Raw genomic sequence first — 19,921 nt, 5'->3', positions numbered from 1 at the left:
ATAATACCTTGTTACTGCTACAACATTATAACATTATAATAGCTTGTTACTGCTACAACATTATAATACCTTGTTACTGCTACAACATTATAATACCTTGTTACTGCTACAACATTATAATACCTCGTTACTGCTACAACATTATAATACCTCGTTACTGCTACAACATTATAATACCTTGTTACTGCTACAACATTATAATACCTTGTTACTGCTACAACATTATAATACCTTGTTACTGCTACAACATTATAATACCTTGTTACTGCTATAACATTATAATACCTCGTTACTGCTACAACATTACAACATTATAATACCTTGTTACTGCTACAACATTATAACATTATAATACCTTGTTACTGCTACAACATTATAATACCTTGTTACTGCTACAACATTATAATACCTTGTTACTGCTACAACATTATAATACCTGTTACTGCTATAACATTATAACATTATAATACCTTGTTACTGCTACAACATTATAATACCTTGTTACTGCTACAACATTATAATACCTTGTTACTGCTACAACATTATAATACCTTGTTACTGCTACAACATTATAACATTATAATAGCTTGTTACTGCTACAACATTATAATACCTTGTTACTGCTACAACATTATAATACCTTGTTACTGCTACAACATTATAATACCTTGTTACTGCTACAACATTATAACATTATAATACCTCGTTACTGCTACAACATTATAATACCTTGTTACTGCTACAACATTATAATACCTTGTTACTGCTACAACATTATAATACCTCGTTACTGCTACAACATTATAATACCTTGTTACTGCTACAACATTATAACATTATAATACCTCGTTACTGCTACAACATTATAATACCTTGTTACTGCTACAACATTATAATACCTCGTTACTGCTACAACATTATAATACCTCGTTACTGCTACAACATTATAATACCTTGTTACTGCTACAACATTATAACATTATAATACCTCGTTACTGCTACAACATTATAATACCTTGTTACTGCTACAACATTATAATACCTCGTTACTGCTACAACATTATAATACCTCGTTACTGCTACAACATTATAACATTATAATAGCTTGTTACTGCTACAACATTATAACATTATAATACCTCGTTACTGCTACAACATTATAACATTATAATACCTTGTTACTGCTACAACATTATAATACCTTGTTACTGCTACAACATTATAATACCTTGTTACTGCTATAACATTATAACATTATAATACCTTGTTACTGCTACAACATTATAATACCTTGTTACTGCTACAACATTATAATACCTTGTTACTGCTACAACATTATAACATTATAATACCTTGTTACTGCTACAACATTATAACATTATAATACCTTGTTACTGCTACAACATTATAACACCTTGTTACTGCTACAACATTATAACATTATAATACCTCGTTACTGCTACAACATTATAATAGCTTGTTACTGCTACAACATTATAACATTATAATACCTTGTTACTGCTACAACATTATAATACCTTGTTACTGCTACAACATTATAATACCTTGTTACTGCTACAACATTATAACATTATAATACCTTGTTACTGCTACAACATTATAATACCTTGTTACTGCTACAACATTATAATACCTCGTTACTGCTACAACATTATAATACCTTGTTACTGCTACAACATTATAATACCTTGTTACTGCTACAACATTATAACATTATAATACCTTGTTACTGCTACAACATTATAATACCTTGTTACTGCTATAACATTATAATACCTTGTTACTGCTACAACATTATAATACCTTGTTACTGCTATAACATTATAATACCTCGTTACTGCTATAACATTATAACATTATAATACCTCGTTACTGCTACAACATTATAACATTATAATACCTTGTTACTGCTACAACATTATAATACCTTGTTACTGCTACAACATTATAACATTATAATACCTTGTTACTGCTACAACATTATAACATTATAATACCTTGTTACTGCTACAACATTATAACACCTTGTTACTGCTACAACATTATAACATTATAATACCTCGTTACTGCTACAACATTATAATAGCTTGTTACTGCTACAACATTATAATACCTCGTTACTGCTACAACATTATAACACCTTGTTACTGCTACAACATTATAATACCTTGTTACTGCTACAACATTATAACATTATAATAGCTTGTTACTGCTACAACATTATAACATTATAATACCTTGTTACTGCTACAACATTATAATACCTTGTTACTGCTACAACATTATAACATTATAATACCTTGTTACTGCTACAACATTATAATACCTTGTTACTGCTACAACATTATAATACCTCGTTACTGCTACAACATTATAATACCTTGTTACTGCTACAACATTATAATACCTTGTTACTGCTACAACATTATAACATTATAATACCTTGTTACTGCTACAACATTATAATACCTTGTTACTGCTATAACATTATAATACCTTGTTACTGCTACAACATTATAATACCTTGTTACTGCTATAACATTATAATACCTCGTTACTGCTATAACATTATAACATTATAATACCTCGTTACTGCTACAACATTATAACATTATAATACCTTGTTACTGCTACACATTATAATACCTTGTTACTGCTACAACATTATAACATTATAATACCTTGTTACTGCTACAACATTATAACATTATAATACCTTGTTACTGCTACAACATTATAATACCTTGTTACTGCTACAACATTATAACATTATAATACCTCGTTACTGCTACAACATTATAACATTATAATACCTTGTTACTGCTACAACATTATAATACCTTGTTACTGCTACAACATTATAACATTATAATACCTTGTTACTGCTACAACATTATAACAATATAATACCTCGTTACTGATACAACATTATAACATTATAATACCTCGTTACTGCTACAACATTATAACATTATAATACCTCGTTACTGCTACAACATTATAACATTATAATACCTTGTTACTGCTACAACATTATAATACCTCGTTACTGCTACAACATTATAACATTATAATACCTTGTTACTTGCTACAACATTATAACATTATAATACCTCGTTACTGCTACAACATTATAATACCTTGTTACTGCTACAACATTATAATACCTTGTTACTGCTACAACATTATAACATTATAATAGCTTGTTACTGCTACAACATTATAACATTATAATACCTTGTTACTGCTACAACATTATAATACCTCGTAGTAGCTACTGCTACAACATTATAATACCTTGTTACTGCTACAACATTATAATACCTTGTTACTGCTACAACATTATAATACCTTGTTACTGCTACAACATTTAATACCTTGTTACTGCTACAACATATATAATACCTTGTTACTGCTACAACATTATAATACCTCGTTACTGCTACAACATTATAACATTATAATAGCTTGTTACTGCTACAACATTATAACATTATAATAGCTTGTTACTGCTACAACATTATAACATTATAATACCTTGTTACTGCTACAACATTATAATACCTTGTTACTGCTACAACATTATAACACCTTGTTACTGCTACAACATTATAACATTATAATACCTTGTTACTGCTACAACATTATAACATTATAATACCTTGTTACTGCTACAACATTATAACACCTCGTTACTGCCTACAACATTATAACATTATAATACCTCGTTACTGCTACAACATTATAATACCTTGTTACTGCTACAACATTATAACATTATAATAGCTTGTTACTGCTACAACATTATAACATTATAATACCTCGTTACTGCTACAACATTATAATACCTTGTTACTGCTACAACATTATAATACCTTGTTACTGCTACAACATTATAACATTATAATACCTCGTTACTGCTACAACATTATAATACCTTGTTACTGCTACAACATTATAATACCTTGTTACTGCTACAACATTATAACACCTTGTTACTGCTACAACATTATAACATTATAATACCTCGTTACTGCTACAACATTATAATACCTTGTTACTGCTACAACATTATAACACCTTGTTACTGCTACAACATTATAATACCTTGTTACTGCTACAACATTATAATACCTTGTTACTGCTACAACATTATAACATTATAATACCTCGTTACTGCTACAACATTATAACATTATAATACCTCGTTACTGCTACAACATTATAATACCTTGTTACTGCTACAACATTATAACACCTTGTTACTGCTACAACATTATAATACCTCGTTACTGCTACAACATTATAATACCTTGTTACTGCTACAACATTATAACATTATAATACCTTGTTACTGCTACAACATTATAATACCTTGTTACTGCTACAACATTATAATACCTCGTTACTGCTACAACATTATAATACCTTGTTACTGCTACAACATTATAATACCTTGTTACTGCTACAACATTATAATACCTCGTTACTGCTACAACATTATAATACCTTGTTACTGCTACAACATTATAATACCTTGTTACTGCTACAACATTATAACATTATAATACCTCGTTACTGCTACAACATATAACATTATAATACCTCGTTACTGCTACAACATTATAATACCTTGTTACTGCTACAACATTATAATACCTTGTTACTGCTACAACATTATAATACCTCGTTACTGCTACAACATTATAATACCTTGTTACTGCTACAACATTATAACATTATAATACCTTGTTACTGCTACAACATTATAATACCTTGTTACTGCTACAAACATTATAATACCTCGTTACTTGCTACAACATTATAATACCTTGTTACTGCTACAACATTATAATACCTCGTTACTGCTACAACATTATAATACCTCGTTACTGCTACAACAGTTATAACACGTTGTCTTAGTTCTTCTGTCATGTTGACGTCTGTCTCTGTGTTCTTCTGTTTCCAAGGCAAAGTGGAGAACGCCGTTAAAGGTAACACCATAATAGAAGTGTTTTTTAACCTCTCAGACTGGTAGCTAGTGGTGTCAGTATTAGAACTGACCTCCAGTCAGTGGTGTCAGGATGAGAACTGACCTCCAGTCAGTGGTGTCAGTGTTAGAACTGACCTCCAGTCAGTGGTGTCAGGATGAGAACTGACCTCCAATCAGTGGTGTCAGGATGAGAACTGACCTCCAGTCAGTGGTGTCGGGATGAGAACTGACCTCCAGTCAGTGGTGTCAGGAAGATAACTGACCTCCAGTCAGTGGTGTCAGGAAGAGAACTGATCTCCAGTCAGTGGTGTCAGGATGAGAACTGACCTCCAGTCAGTGGTGTCAGGATGAGAACTGACCTCCAGTCAGTGGTGTCAGTATTAGATCAGTGGTGTGTCATGCCCTCACCTCACACGACCTCCTCTCCTCTCCTCTCCGCTCCTCTCCTCTCCTTTCTCCTCTCCTCTTCTACCCCCTCCTCTCCTCTCCCCCTGTCCTCCGTAGCTCTGCGTGAGTCTAAGGAGGCGTTGGAGAGTGTTAGTTCTTCGTTGGATGTTCTTCATGAGGGAACGTCTCGTCTGGCGCTCCGTCTGACGTATGAACGGACCTCCCTGTCCAACACCCTGTCTGATCCGGCCTGCACTAACGGAGCTGTGTCACGCACTTGCAACAACATCCGCATTACACTCCCACAGCTGGGAATCAACAGCAACTTCTCTGGGGTACGTACACACCTGCTACAACATCCACATTACACTCCCACACCTGGGAATCAACAGCAACTTCTCTGGGGTACATACACACCTGCAACAACATCCGCATTACACTCCCACAGCTGGGAATCAACAGCAACTTCTCTGGGGTACGTACACACCTGCTACAACATACACATTACACTTACACAGCTGGGAATCAACAGCAACTTCTCTGGGGTACGTATACACCTGCTACAACATCCAGATTACACTCCCACAGCTGGGAATCAACAGCAACTTCTCTGGGGTACGTACACACCTGCTACAACATCCACATTACAATCCCACAGCTGGGAATCAACAGCAACTTCTCTGGGGTACGTAAACACCTGCTACAACATCCGCATTACACTCCCACAGCTGGGAATCAACAGCAACTTCTCTGGGGTACGTACACACCTGCTACAACATCCGCATTACACTCCCACAGCTGGGAATCAACAGCAACTTCTCTGGGGTACGTATACACCTGCTACAACATCCACATTACACTTCCACAGCTGGGAATCAACAGCAACTTCTCTGGGGTACGTACACACCTGCTACAACATCCGCATTACACTAAACATGCTAAACACTAAACATGCTAAATACTAAACATACTAAACATGCTAAACACTAAACATGCGAAACATTAAACATGCTAAACATTAAACATGCTAAACACTAAACATGCTAAATACTAAACATACTAAACACTAAACATGCTAAACACTAAACATGCTAAACATGCTAAACACTAAACATGCAAAACCCTAAACATGCTAAACACTAAACATGCAAAACCCTAAACATGCTAAACATTAAACATGCTAAACACTAAACATGCTAAACATTAAACATGCTAAACACTAAACACTAGACATGCTAAACACTGAACATGCTAAATACTAAACATACTACACATGCTAAACACTAAACATGCCAAATACTAAACATGCTAAACACTAAACATGCTAAATACTAAACATACTAAACACTAAACATGCTAAACACTGAACATGCTAAATACTAAACATGCTAAATACTAAACATACAAAACATGCTAAATATTAAACATACTAAACATACTAAACATACTACACATGCTAAACACTAAACATGCTAAATACTAAACATGCTAAATACTAAACATGCTAAACATGCTAAATACTAAACATACTAAACATACTAAACATACTAAACATGCTAAACACTAAACATGCTAAATACTAAACATACTAAACATGCTAAATACTAAACATACTAAACATGCTAAACATTAAACATGCTAATACTAAACATACTAAACATGCTAAACACTAAACATGTGCTACAATTTCAATTTGCAACAATGTACATATTTCCTTGGTGTACTTGAATTATTTATTCTCTCTCAAATTGAATGTAAGGTCATTATTGGCATAGGAAACATAGGAAACATAGGAAACATAGGAAACATAGGAAACATATGAAACATAGGAAACATAGGAAACATAGGAAACATATGAAACATATGAAACATAGGAAACATAGGAAACATAGGAAACATAGGAAACATAGGAAACATAGGAAACATAGGAAACATATGAAACATAGGAAACATAGGAAACATAGGAAACATAGGAAACATAGGAAACATAGGAAACATAGGAACATAGGAAACATAGGAAACATAGGAAACATATGTGAACATTGCCAAAGCAAGTGAAGATAATAAACAAAAATGAAATGAACAGTAAACATTACACTCACAAAATCTCCAAAAGAATAAAGACATTTCAAATGTCATTTTATGTCTACATACAGTGTTGTAACGATGTGCAAATAGTTAAGTTACAAAAGGGGAAATAACAGCTCAGTTTCCACCTCATTTTGTGGGCAGTGAGCACAGCCTCTCTTCTCTTGAGAGCCAGGTCTGCCTGCAGCGGCCTTTCTCAATAGCATGGCTATGCTGTACATAGTCAAAGCTTTCCTTAATTTTGGGTCAGTCACAGTGGTCAGGTATTCTGCCACTGTGTACTCTCTGTTTAGGGACAAATAGCATTCTAGTTTGCTCAGTTTTTTTGTTAATTCTTTCTAATGTGTCAAGTAATTATCTTTTGTTTATCTCTCCATCCATCTATCCATCCATCCATCCATCTCTCTCTCTCTCTCTCCTCTCTCTCTCTCTCTCTCTTGCTCTGTCTTTCTCTCTCTCTCTCTCTCTCTCTGTCTTTCTCTCTCTGTCTCTCTCTCTGTCTTTCTCTGTCTTTCTCTCTCTCTCTCTCTCTCCCTCTCTCTCTCTCTCTCTCTCTCTTGCTCTGTCTTTCTCTCTGTCTTTCTCTCTCTCTCTCTCTCTCTCTGTCTTTCTCTCTCTCTTTCTCTCCATCCCCTCTCTCTCTAGTTACCAGACGTCAGTCCCCAGTTGGCCAGTTTAGAGATTGTCCTGAAGACAGACCTCAGCAACATTTTACAGAAGGTACCATTCTGCTCTCTCCATCTCATCCTATATCTGTAGGCTGTGGGGGTGGGGGCAGTAACCACGGGGTTGTCGGTTTGATTCCCAGGTCTCACTGACTGGTAAATGGAGGGTTGCAATGTATCATATCCCCCTCCAGCTGCTCTGCCCCTGAGCAATGCACTGCTGTGTGTCAGGTTGGATAATGTATCACATCCCCCCTACAGCTGCTCTGCCCCTGAGCAATGCACTGCTGTGTGTCAGGTTGGATAATGTATCACATCCCCCCTACAGCTGCTCTGCCCCTGAGCAATGCACTGCTGTGTGTCAGGTTGGATAATGTATCACATCCCCCCTACAGCTGCTCTGCCCCTGAGCAATGCACTGCTGTGTGTCAGGTTGGATAATGTATCACATCCCCCCTACAGCCTCTCTGCCCCTGAGCAATGCACTGCTGTATGTCAGGTTGGATAATGTATCACATCCCCCCTACAGCCTCTCTGCCCCTGAGCAATGCACTGCCGTGTGTCAGGTTGGATAATGTATCATATTATCTAAAGATTTTCTATCCTATTCTCTCTCCTCTCCAACCTCTCATCTCTTCTCTCCTTTCTCCTCTCCTCTCCATCCTCTCCTTCTCTCCCCTCCTCTCTCCTCTCCTTCTCTCCCCTCCTCTATCCTCTCCTCTCCTTCTCTCCCTTCCTCTCTCCTCTCCTCTCCTTCTCTCCCCTCCTCTATCCTCTCCTCTCCTTCTCTCCCCTCCTCTCCTTCTCTCCCCTCATCTCCTATCCTCTTCAGGGTTATTCATCCTTCAATGACACCCCCAGACTGGTCCAACAGCAGACTAAGAATGTAGTAGCAGGTACGCTGTGTGTGTGTGTGTGTGTGTGTGTTGTGTTTGGTCATCATCATCATCATCTCTTCTCCATCCTGCGCTGCGTTTGTGGGAAACCTTCTCCTCTACACTACAGCTCTGCCTAGTAAGTCTGTCTGTCTGTCTGTCTGTCTGTCTGTCTGTCTGTCTGTCTGTCTGTCTGTCTGTCTGTCTGTCTGTCTGTCTGTCTGTCTGTCTGTCTGTCTGTCTGTCTGTCTGTCTGTCTGTCTGTCTGTCTGTCTGTCTGTCTGTCTGTCTGTCTGTCTGTCTGTCTGTCTGTCTGTCTGTCTGTCTGTCTGTCTGTCTGTCTGTCTGTCTGTCTGTCTGTCTGTCTGTCTGTCTGTCTGTCTGTCTGTCTGTCTGTCTGTCTGTCTCTCTCTCTCTCTCTCTCTCTCTCTCTCTCTCTCTCTCTCTCTCTCTCTCTCTCTCTCTCTCTCTCTCTCTCCTCTCCAACCTCCTCCTCTCCAACCTCCTCCTCTCCTCTTCTACCCTCTCCTCTCCTCTCCTCTCCTCTCCTCTCCTCTCCTCTCCTCTCCTCTCCTCTCCTCTCCTCTCCTCTCCTCTCCTCTCCTACCCTCTCAACTCCTTTTCTACCCCCACCTCTCCTCTCCTTTCTCCTCTCCTCTCCTCTTCTACCCCCCCATCTCCTCTCCTCTCCTCTCCTCTCCTCTCCTCTCCTCTCCTCTCCTCTCCTCTCCTCTCCTCTCCTCTCCTCTCCTCTCCTCTCCTCTCCTCTCCTCTCCTCTCCTCTCTAACCTCTCCTCTCCTCTGTCTAGGAGTGAAGGCCATGCTGGATAAAATAGGAGTAGAGATTATAGGTTTCTCTAAGATGTTCCCAGTGGAAGCATCTCTGGCCAACTTCACCATCTTCCTGAGTCAGGGCCAGAAGAACATGGAGGCCTACTACCCTCAGATAGACCAGCTGGACTTCTACAGGTCTGTGTGGTTAGATGGACTTCTACAGGTCTGTGTGTTTAATACAGATGCATTTCTACAGGTCTGTGTGTTTAGATGGACTTCTACAGGTCTGTGTGGTTAGATGGACTTCTACAGGTCTGTGTGTTTAGATGGACTCTTACAGGTCTGTGTGGTTAGATGGACTTCTACAGGTCTGTGTGGTTAGATGGACTTCTACAGGTCTGTGTGTTTAGATGGACTTCTATAGGTCTGTGTGATTAGATGGACTTCTACAGGGCTGTGTGTTTAGATGGACTTCTACAGGTCTGTGTGGTTAGATGGACTTCTACAGGTCTGTGTGTTTAGATGGACTTCTACAGGTCTGTGTGGTTAGATGGACTTCTACAGGTCTGTGTGGTTAGATGGACTTCTACAGGTCTGTGTGTTTAGATGGACTTCTACAGGTCTGTGTGTTGAGATGGACTTCTACAGGTCTGTGTGGTTAGATGGACTTCTACAGGTCTGTGCGGTTAGATGGACTTCTACAGGTCTGTGTGTTTAATACAGATGGACTTCTACAGGTCTGTGTGATTAATACAGATGGACTTCTACAGGTCTGTGTGATTAGATGGACTTCTACAGGTCTGTGTGTTTAATACAGATGGACTTCTACAGGTCTGTGTGTTTAATACAGATGGACTTCTACAGGTCTGTGTGATTAATACAGATGGACTTCTACAGGTCTGTGTGATTAGATGGACTTCTACAGGTCTGTGTGTTTAGATGGACTTCTACAGGTCTGTGTGATTAGATGGACTTCTACAGGTCTGTGTGGTTAGATGGACTTCTACAGGTCTGTGTGTTTAATACAGATGGACTTCTACAGGTCTGTGTGATTAGATGGACTTCTACAGGTCTGTGTGATTAGATGGACTTCTACAGGTCTGTGTGGTTAGATGGACTTCTACAGGTCTGTGTGTTTAATACAGATGGACTTCTACAGGTCTGTGTGATTAGATGGACTTCTACAGGTCTGTGTGTTTAGATGGACTTCTACAGGTCTGTGTGATTAGATGGACTTCTACAGGTCTGTGTGTTTAATACAGATGGACTTCTACAGGTCTGTGTGTTTAATACAGATGGACTTCTACAGGTCTGTGTGGTTAGATGGACTTCTACAGGGCTGTGTGTTTAGATGGACTTCTACAGGTCTGTGTGTTTAGATGGACTTCTACAGGTCTGTGTGGTTAGATGGACTTCTACAGGTCTGTGTGTTTAGATGGACTTCTACAGGTCTGTGTGTTTAGATGGACTTCTACAGGTCTGTGTGTTTAGATGGACTTCTACAGGTCTGTGTGTTTAGATGGACTTCTACAGGTCTGTGTGTTTAGATGGACTTCTACAGGTCTGTGTGGTTAGATGGACTTCTACAGGGCTGTGTGTTTAGATGGACTTCTACAGGTCTGTGTGTTTAGATGGACTTCTACAGGTCTGTGTGGTTAGATGGACTTCTACAGGTCTGTGTGTTTAGATGGACTTCTACAGGTCTGTGTGATTAGATGGACTTCTACAGGTCTGTGTGTTTAGATGGACTTCTACAGGTCTGTGTGTTTAGATGGACTTCTACAGGTCTGTGTGGTTAGATGGACTTCTACAGGTCTGTGCTGTGTTCGGTGATGTATATAACAGTGTTTATTACAGGTGGATAGGCTGTGTGGCCGTCCTGTGTTCAGTGGTTCTGGTTTTGACCTTTAACTTCCTGGGTCTGTTGTGTGGAACGTGTGGCTACGACAAACAGGCCACGCCCACCACCCGCGGCTGCCTATCAAACACCGGAGGCAACCTGCTAATGGCGTGAGTAACCATGACAATATCCTGGCAGCATCCATAATATCACACTTGTCTCTCTCTGTCTGTCTCTGTCTCTCTCTGTCTCTGTCTCTCTCTGTCTCTGTCTCTGTCTGTCTCTGTCTCTCTGTCTCTCTCACTGTCTGTCTCTCTCTGTCTCTGTCTGTCTCTCTCTCTGTCTCTCTCTGTCTCTCTCTGTCTCTCTCTCTCTCTCTCTCTCTCTCTCTGTCTCTCTGTCTCTCTCTCTCTCTCTCTCTCTCAATTCAATTCAATTCAAGGGCTTTGTCTCTCTCTCTCTCTATATATATATATATATATGTCTCTCTGTCTCTGTCTCTCTCTGTCTCTCTCTTTGTCTCTCTCTATATATATATGTCCCTCTCTCTCTCTCTGGCTCTGTCTGTCTATCTGTCGGTCTGTCGGTCTGTCTCTCGATCCTCTCTGTCTCTCTCACTGTCTCTCACTGTCTCTCTCCTCTTCATCTCAGAGGTGTAGGGTTCAGCTTCATCTTTGCCTGGGTATTGATGGGGCTGGTATCAGCAGGGTTTGTTGTCGGGGGCAACATTGAGAAGCTGTTCTGTGAACCGCTTGCTAACAGACAACTGTTCAAGGTACACACCTTCCCCCTTTCTCTCCCCCTCTCCCCTCCCTCTCTCACCCTCTCCTCCTCCCTCTCTCACCCTCTCTCCTCCCTCTCTCACCCTCTGACCTCCCTCTCTCACCCTCTGACCTCCCTCTCTCACCCTCTCCTCCTCCCTCTCTCACCCTCTCCTCCTCCCTCTCTCACCCTCTGACCTCCCTCTCTCACCCTCTCCTCCTCCCTCTCTCACCCTCTCCTCCTCCCTCTCTCACCCTCTGACCTCCCTCTCTCACCCTCTCCTCCTCCCTCTCTCACCCTCTGACCTCCCTCTCTCACCCTCTCTCACTCTCTCCCCCTTCTCTCTCACCCTCTCCCTCCTCTCTCTCACCCTCTCCCCCCTCTCTCTCATCCTCTCTCACCCTCTCCCCCCCTCTCTCACCCTCTCCCCTCCCTCTCTCTCACCCTCTACCCTCTCTCACCCTCACCTCATCTCTCACCCTCTCACCCCCTCGCTCACCCTCTCTCTCACGCTCTCTCTCACCGTCTCCCTCCCTCACCCAGTACCTAGACACTACAGCCCTGTGTCCTCCAGTATCTAGACACTACAGCCCTGTGTCCTCCAGTATCTAGACACTACAGCCCTGTGTCCTCCAGTATCTAGACACTACAGCCCTGTGTCCTCCAGTACCTAGACACTACAGCCCTGTGTCCTCCAGTATCTAGACACTACAGCCCTGTGTCATCCAGTATCTAGACACTACAGCCCTGTGTCCTCCAGTATCTAGACACTACAGCCCTGTGTCCTCCAGTATCTAGACACTACAGCCCTGTGTCCTCCAGTACCTAGACACTACAGCCCTGTGTCCTCCAGTATCTAGACACTACAGCCCTGTGTCCTCCAGTATCTAGACACTACAGCCCTGTGTCCTCCAGTATCTAGACACTACAGCCCTGTGTCCTCCAGTATCTAGACACTACAGCCCTGTGTCCTCCAGTATCTAGACACTACAGCCCTGTGTCCTCCAGTATCTAGACACTACAGCCCTGTGTCCTCCAGTATCTAGACACTACAGCCCTGTGTCCTCCAGTATCTAGACACTACAGCCCTGTGTCCTCCAGTATCTAGACACTACAGCCCTGTGTCCTCCAGTATCTAGACACTACAGCCCTGTGTCCTCCAGTATCTAGACACTACAGCCCTGTGTCCTCCAGTATCTAGACACTACAGAACTGTGTCCTCCAGTTTCCTAACGTGTGTGTGTGTGTGTGTGTGTGTGTGTGTGTGTGTCCATGTGTGTGTGTGTGTGCGTATGTGTGTGTGTGTGTGTGTGTAGATCATAGACACTCCCTACATGGTCCATCCTGCCAAGAAGAACTTCCTGCCTGGCATGCTGTTCCAGAACCCTAACATCAACCTGACTGTAGGAAGCATGTACCGGTGAGACACACATGCACGTTAGCACGCAGACGCACACAGACCAACACACACACACCATTCACATCACTGGACACAGACTGTTTGATTTAGTTGTTTAACTACGTGAATTCACAGTCAAATAAACCAAATACTCATTGGATTGGAAAAGCACACCAATTCCCCCAAATTCCTTTACAGTAGCTAGGTTTACAGTAGTTAGGATTACAGTAGCTAGGTTTACAGTAGCTAGGATTACAGTAGCTAGGTTTACAGTAGCTAGGTTTACAGTAGCTAGGATTACAGTAGCTAGGTTTACAGTAGCTAGGTTTACAGTAGTTAGGATTACAGTAGCTAGGTTTACAGTAGCTAGGATTACAGTAGCTAGGTTTACAGTAGCTAGGTTTACAGAAACTAGGTTTACAGAAGCTAGGATTACAGAAGCTAGGATTACAGTAGCTAGGATTACAGTAGCTAGGTTTACAGTAGCTAGGTTTACAGTAGCTAGGTTTACAGAAGCTAGGTTTACAGTAGTTTGTATTACAGAAGCTATGTTTACAGTAGCTAGGTTTACAGTAGTTTGGATTACAGAAGCTAGGTTTACAGAGGCTAGGTTTACAGAAGCTAGGTTTACAGTAGTTTGGATTACAGTAACTAGGTTTACAGAAGCTAGGTTTACAGTAGTTTGGATTACAGAAGATTGGTTTACAGTAGTTTGGATTACAGAAGATAGGTTTACAGTAGTTTGGATTACAGAAACTAGGTTTACAGTAGTATGGATTACAGAAGATAAGTTTACAGTAGTTTGGATTACAGAAGCTAGGTTTACAGTAGTTTGGACTACAGAAGGTACGTTTACAGTAGTTTGGATTACAGAATATAGGTTTACAGTAGTTTGGATTACAGTAGCTGGGTTTACAGTAGTTTGGATTACAGAAGATAGTTACTGTAATCCAAACTACTGTAAACCTATCTTCTGTAAACTTAGTTACTGTAATCCAAACTACTGTAAGCCTAAGTTTACAGAAGCTAGGTTTACAGTAGTTTGGATTACAGAAGATAGGTTTACAGTAGTTTGGATTACAGCCATGACTTCTTTCCATGGGTCAGGTGATTCACCCGGTTGGATGGAAACGTGGTCAGCCATGACTTCTTACCATGGGTCAGGTGATTCACCCGGCTGGATGGAAACGTGGTCAGCCATGACTTCTTTCCATGGGTCAGGTGATTCACCCGGCTGGATGGAAACGTGGTCAGCCATGACTTCTTTCCATGGGTCAGGTGATTCACCCGGCTGGATGGAAACGTGGTCAGCCATGACTTCTTACCATGGGTCAGGTGATTCACCCGGTTGGATGGAAACGTGGTCAGCCATGACTTCTTTGCAATCAGTCTTCTAAGGTTGATTCAGCATCATCACATATCATTTATGGGTTGAAATCATGTTGAAACTGTGTGCGCGTGTGCGTGTGTGTGTGTGGTGTCTGTGTGTGTGGTGTCTGTGTGTGTGTGTGTGTGTGTGTGTGTGTGTGTATAGAGACTGCTATGATAACAACGGTGTGTGTGTGTGTCTGTGTGTGTGTGTGTCTGTGTGTGTGTGTAGAGACTGCTATGATAACAACGGGCTGTACCATGCTCTGCAGCTGGAGACAATGTTCAACATCAACACCTTCCTCAAAACAACCGTGGTATGTCAGGGTCTGTGTGGGGGGGGGGGGTAAGCGTGTGTGTGAGGGGGGGGTGTGTGTGTGCGTGTGGGGGGGAGGGGGCAGCGTGTGTGTGAACTGTTACACAACCTACCATTCATAAGTGTTTTTGTATCTGTCTCTGTGCCTCTGTGTGTGTGTGTCTGTGTGTGTGTGTCTCTGTGTGTGTGTGTGTGTGTGTGTGTGTGTGTGTGTGTGTCTGTGTCTGTGTCTGTGTGTGTGTGTGTGTGTGTGTGTGTGTGTGTGTGTGTGTGTGTGTGTGTGTGTTTGTGTCTGTGTCTGTGTCTGTGTCTGTCTGTGTGTGTGTGTGTGTGTGTCTGTGTGTGTGTGTGTGTGTGTGTGTGTGTGTCAGTTTAACAAGGACCTGGTGAAGGTGTTTGACAGCGTGAGCATCGACCTCCAGGGCATTGTGTTATTGGAGCAGGATGGACGAGATAACCTGCTAACCTTCTCTAACGCCGGGATAGGAGATATTAACTATGCTGCTTACCTAGCAGAGGTATAACCCCTGACCTCTAGCCATGGAACCATGACCCTTAACCCATGACCCCTGACCTCTAACCACTGAACCATGACCCTTAACCCATGAACCCTGAACAGTAACCACTGAACCCTAACCACTGAACCCTAACCCATGACCCCTGACCACTAAACCCTGACCCCTAACCCCTGATCACTAAACCCTGACCCCTAACCCATGACCACTGAACCCTGACCACTGAACCCTGACCCCTGATCACTAAACCCTGACCCCTAACCCCTAACCCATGACCACTGAACCCTGACCACTGAACCCTGACCCCTGATCACTAAACCCTGACCCCTAACCCCTGATCACTAAACCCTGACCCCTAACCCATGACCACTGAACCCTGACCACTAAACCTCGACCTCTAACCCCTGATCACTAAACCCTGACCCCTAACCCACTAGCACTGAACCCATGACCACTGAACCCTAACCCCTGACCACTGAACCCTGACCCCTAACCCATGACCACTGAACCCTGACCACTAAACCCTGACCTCTAACCCCTGATCACTAAACCCTGACCCCTAACCCATGACCACTGAACCCTGACCACTGAACCTTGAACCCTGACCACTGAACCCTGACCCCTAACTAGAGGTCGACCGTTTAATCGGAATGTCCAAGTTTTCATAACAATCGGAAATCCGTATTTTTGGGCGCCGATTTTTTTATTTATTTTTTATACCTTCATTTAACAGTGCCTCGTTCAGAACGCAGAACGACAGATTTATACCTTTTCACATTGTCAGCTCGGGGGATCCAATCTTGCAACCTTACAGTTAACTAGTCCAATATTTAGCTAAAAGAAATTCAGTTTAGCATGCAATATTAACCAGGTGAAATTGTGTCACTTCTCTTGCGTTCATTGCACGCAGAGTCAGGGTATAACGTTATGCAACAGTTTGGGCCGCCTGGCTCATTGCAAACTAATTTAAGCATTCATTCAAACAGCACTTTCGTGCGTTTTGCCAGCAGCTCTTCGCAAGCATTGCACTGTTTATGACTTCAAGCCTATCAGCCTAATGGCTGGTGTAACCGATGTGAAATGGCTGGCTAGTTAGCTGGGTGTGCGCTAATAGCGTTTCAAACGTCACTAGCTCTGAGCCTTCTGGTAGTTGTTCCCCTTGCTCTGCAAGGGCCGCTGCTTCGAGGGTGGCTGTTGTCGATGTGTTCCTGGTTCGAGCCTAGGTAGGGGCGAGGAGAGGGACTGAAGCTATACTGTTACACTGCCAATACTAATAGTGCCTATAAGAACATCCAATAGTCAAAGGTATATGAAATACAAATGGTATAGAGGGAAATAGTTCTATAATTCCTATAACAACTACAACCTAAAACTTCTTACCTGGGAATATTGAAGACTCATCTTAAAAGGAACCACCAGCTTTCATATGTTCTCATGTTCTGAGCAAGGAACTGAAACGTTAGCTTTCTTACATGGCACATATTGCACTTTTACTTCTCCAACACTTTGTTTTGCATTATTTAAACCAAATTGAACATGTTTCATTATTTATTTGAGGCTAAATGGATTTTTATTGATGTATTATATTAAGTTAAAATAAGTGTTCATTCAGTATTGTTGTAATTGTTATTAATCGGTATCAGCTTTTTTGGTCCTCCAATAATTGGAATCGGCGTTGAAAAATCATAATCCGTCGACCTCTACCCCTGAACCCTGACCCCTAACCACTAAACCCTGATCCCTAAACCCTGATCACTAAACCCTGACCTCTAACCCCTGAACCCTGACCCCTAACCACTAAACCCTGATCACTAAACCCTGATCACTAAACCCTGACCTCTAACCCCTGACCACTGAACCCTGACCCCTAACCACTAAACCCTGACCCCTAAACCCTGATCACTAAACCCTGACCTCTAACCCCTGACCCCTAACCACTAAACCCTGACCCCTAACCACTGAACCCTGACCCCTAAACCCTGATCACTAAACCCTGACCTCTAACCCCTGACCACTGAACCCTGACCCCTAACCACTAAACCCTGACCCCTAAACCCTGACCTCTGACCCCTGAACCCTGACCCCTAACCACTAAACCCTGACCCCTAACCACTGAACCTTGACCCCTGACCTCTAACTCCTGACCACTGACTCTGTGTGTGTAGGTGAATAAAGGTGTAACTCTGGTGGATCTGCTGTCGTTTTCCAACGAGCTGGAGGCCCAGGCAGACCTTCTGGTGAGTCTCCTAACCCCTAGACCCTAACCCCTAACGAGCTGGAGGCCCAGGCCGACCTTCTCGTGAGTCCCCTAGATCCTACCCCCTGGACCCTAACCCCTAGACCTTACCGCTAGATATAGATATAGACCCTGTAACACGATATAGACCCTGTAACATGATATAGGCCCCCAAATGAATATTGATATGCTGAGGCTAAATGCTAATGCTATGTCCTATGTGTGAATATTGATATGGTGAGGCTAAATGCTAATGCTACGTCCTATGTGTGAATATTGATATGGTGAGGCTAAATGCTAATGCTACGTCCTTTGTGTGAATATTGATATGGTGAGGCTAAATGCTAAATCCTGTGTGCGAATATTGATATGGTGAGGCTAAATGCTAATGCTGTGTGTGAATATTGAGATGGTGAGGCTAAATGCTAATGCTACGTCTTGTGTGTTAATATGGATATGGTGAGGCTAAATGCTAATGCTGTGTGTGAATATTGAGATGGTGAGGCTAAATGCTAATGCTGTGTGTGAATATTGATACGGTGAGGCTAAATGCTAATGCTGTGTGTTAATATGGATATGGTGAGGCTAAATGCTAAATGCTACGTCCTGTGTGTTAATATGGATATGGTGAGGCTAAATGCTACGTCCTGTGTGTTTGTGTGTAGCCGCGGGGAGCTCTAGAGAATGCTTTGAAGGGTCATGCCAGCAGCATACGACAGATCCACAGAGAACAGGTCGTCCCTATGGAGCAGGCTATGGTAAACCCACACACCCCGACGCACACTCACATACACACACACACGTACTCACATATACACACTCACACAAACTCACACACACACTCACACACGTGTACTCACATACACGCACACTCACACACACACAAACTCACACACACACACACACACGTGTACTCACATACACACATACTCACACACTCACGTAAACAGGCCACTTATGATTTACAACCTGATAGCAATATGTTTTGGACTTCTCCCAAAGACGTGGTAAGAGACAGCTTGACTGATTTCTGTTCTTCCCCAATGTTCCTGCTGTTCTCTCTCTCTCTCTCTCTCTCTCTCTCTCTCTCTCTCTCTCTCTCTCTCTCTCTCTCTCTCTCTCTCTCTCTCTCTCTCTCTCTCTCTCTCTCTCTCTCTCTCTCTACGTTCCTGCTGTTCTCTCTCTCTCTCTCTCTTTCCCTCTCTACGTTCCTGCTGTTCTCTCTCTCTCTCTCTCTCTCTCTCTACGTTCCTGCTGTTCTCTCTCTCTCTTTCCCTCTCTACGTTCCTGCTGTTCTCTCTCTCTCTCTCTCTCTCTCTCTCTCCCGCTCTCTCTCTCCCTCTCTCTCTCTCCCTCTCTCTCTCTCCCTCTCTCTCCCTCTCTCTCTCTCTCTCTCTTTTTCCCTCTCTACGTTCCTGCTGTTCCCTCTCTACGTTCCTGCTGTTCCCTCTCTACGTTCCTGCTGTTCTCTCTCTCGGTTTCTCTTCTTGTCTTCTTTCTCACTAATATTCACATATAAATGGTGGCCCAGAAATTTGTCCGAGCGCGGGTAAGCTTGGTGTCTGTGTTTGTGTATATTTCTACACAGAGCTTCAGAAACTATTCACACCCCTTGACTTTGTTGTTGTGTTACAGCCTGAATTTAAAATGGATTACATTTAGATTTTGTATCAGTGGCCTAT

The 19,921-nt window shown here is 42.0% G+C and overlaps 1 protein-coding gene across 3 annotated transcripts in view; it reads left to right on the top strand.

Moving 5' to 3' along the window:
- The window catches only part of LOC109886462 (prominin-1-A), a 51,775-nt gene that overhangs the window by 17,605 nt on the left and 14,249 nt on the right, over positions 1 to 19,921 (top strand). For 2 of the 3 annotated variants that reach the window (XM_031815993.1, XM_031815995.1), the window contains exons 8-21: positions 4,992 to 5,015; positions 5,519 to 5,736; positions 8,135 to 8,209; positions 8,987 to 9,050; positions 9,160 to 9,168; positions 9,839 to 9,998; positions 11,661 to 11,813; positions 12,295 to 12,418; positions 13,722 to 13,825; positions 15,405 to 15,489; positions 15,860 to 16,006; positions 18,169 to 18,240; positions 18,905 to 18,997; positions 19,771 to 19,788. In XM_031815993.1, coding sequence (XP_031671853.1) covers positions 4,992 to 5,015; positions 5,519 to 5,736; positions 8,135 to 8,209; positions 8,987 to 9,050; positions 9,160 to 9,168; positions 9,839 to 9,998; positions 11,661 to 11,813; positions 12,295 to 12,418; positions 13,722 to 13,825; positions 15,405 to 15,489; positions 15,860 to 16,006; positions 18,169 to 18,240; positions 18,905 to 18,997; positions 19,771 to 19,788 — 1,346 coding nt within the window. The remainder of the gene's footprint in view (positions 1 to 4,991; positions 5,016 to 5,518; positions 5,737 to 8,134; positions 8,210 to 8,986; positions 9,051 to 9,159; positions 9,169 to 9,838; positions 9,999 to 11,660; positions 11,814 to 12,294; positions 12,419 to 13,721; positions 13,826 to 15,404; positions 15,490 to 15,859; positions 16,007 to 18,168; positions 18,241 to 18,904; positions 18,998 to 19,770; positions 19,789 to 19,921) is intronic. The other variant, XM_031815994.1, reaches the window with a different exon arrangement.

This window comes from Oncorhynchus kisutch, unplaced genomic scaffold (assembly GCF_002021735.2).
Source record: "Oncorhynchus kisutch isolate 150728-3 unplaced genomic scaffold, Okis_V2 scaffold721, whole genome shotgun sequence".
In the NCBI taxonomy this organism is placed as follows: Eukaryota; Metazoa; Chordata; class Actinopteri; order Salmoniformes; family Salmonidae; genus Oncorhynchus; species Oncorhynchus kisutch.
This window is presented reverse-complemented; position numbering and strand designations above follow the sequence as displayed.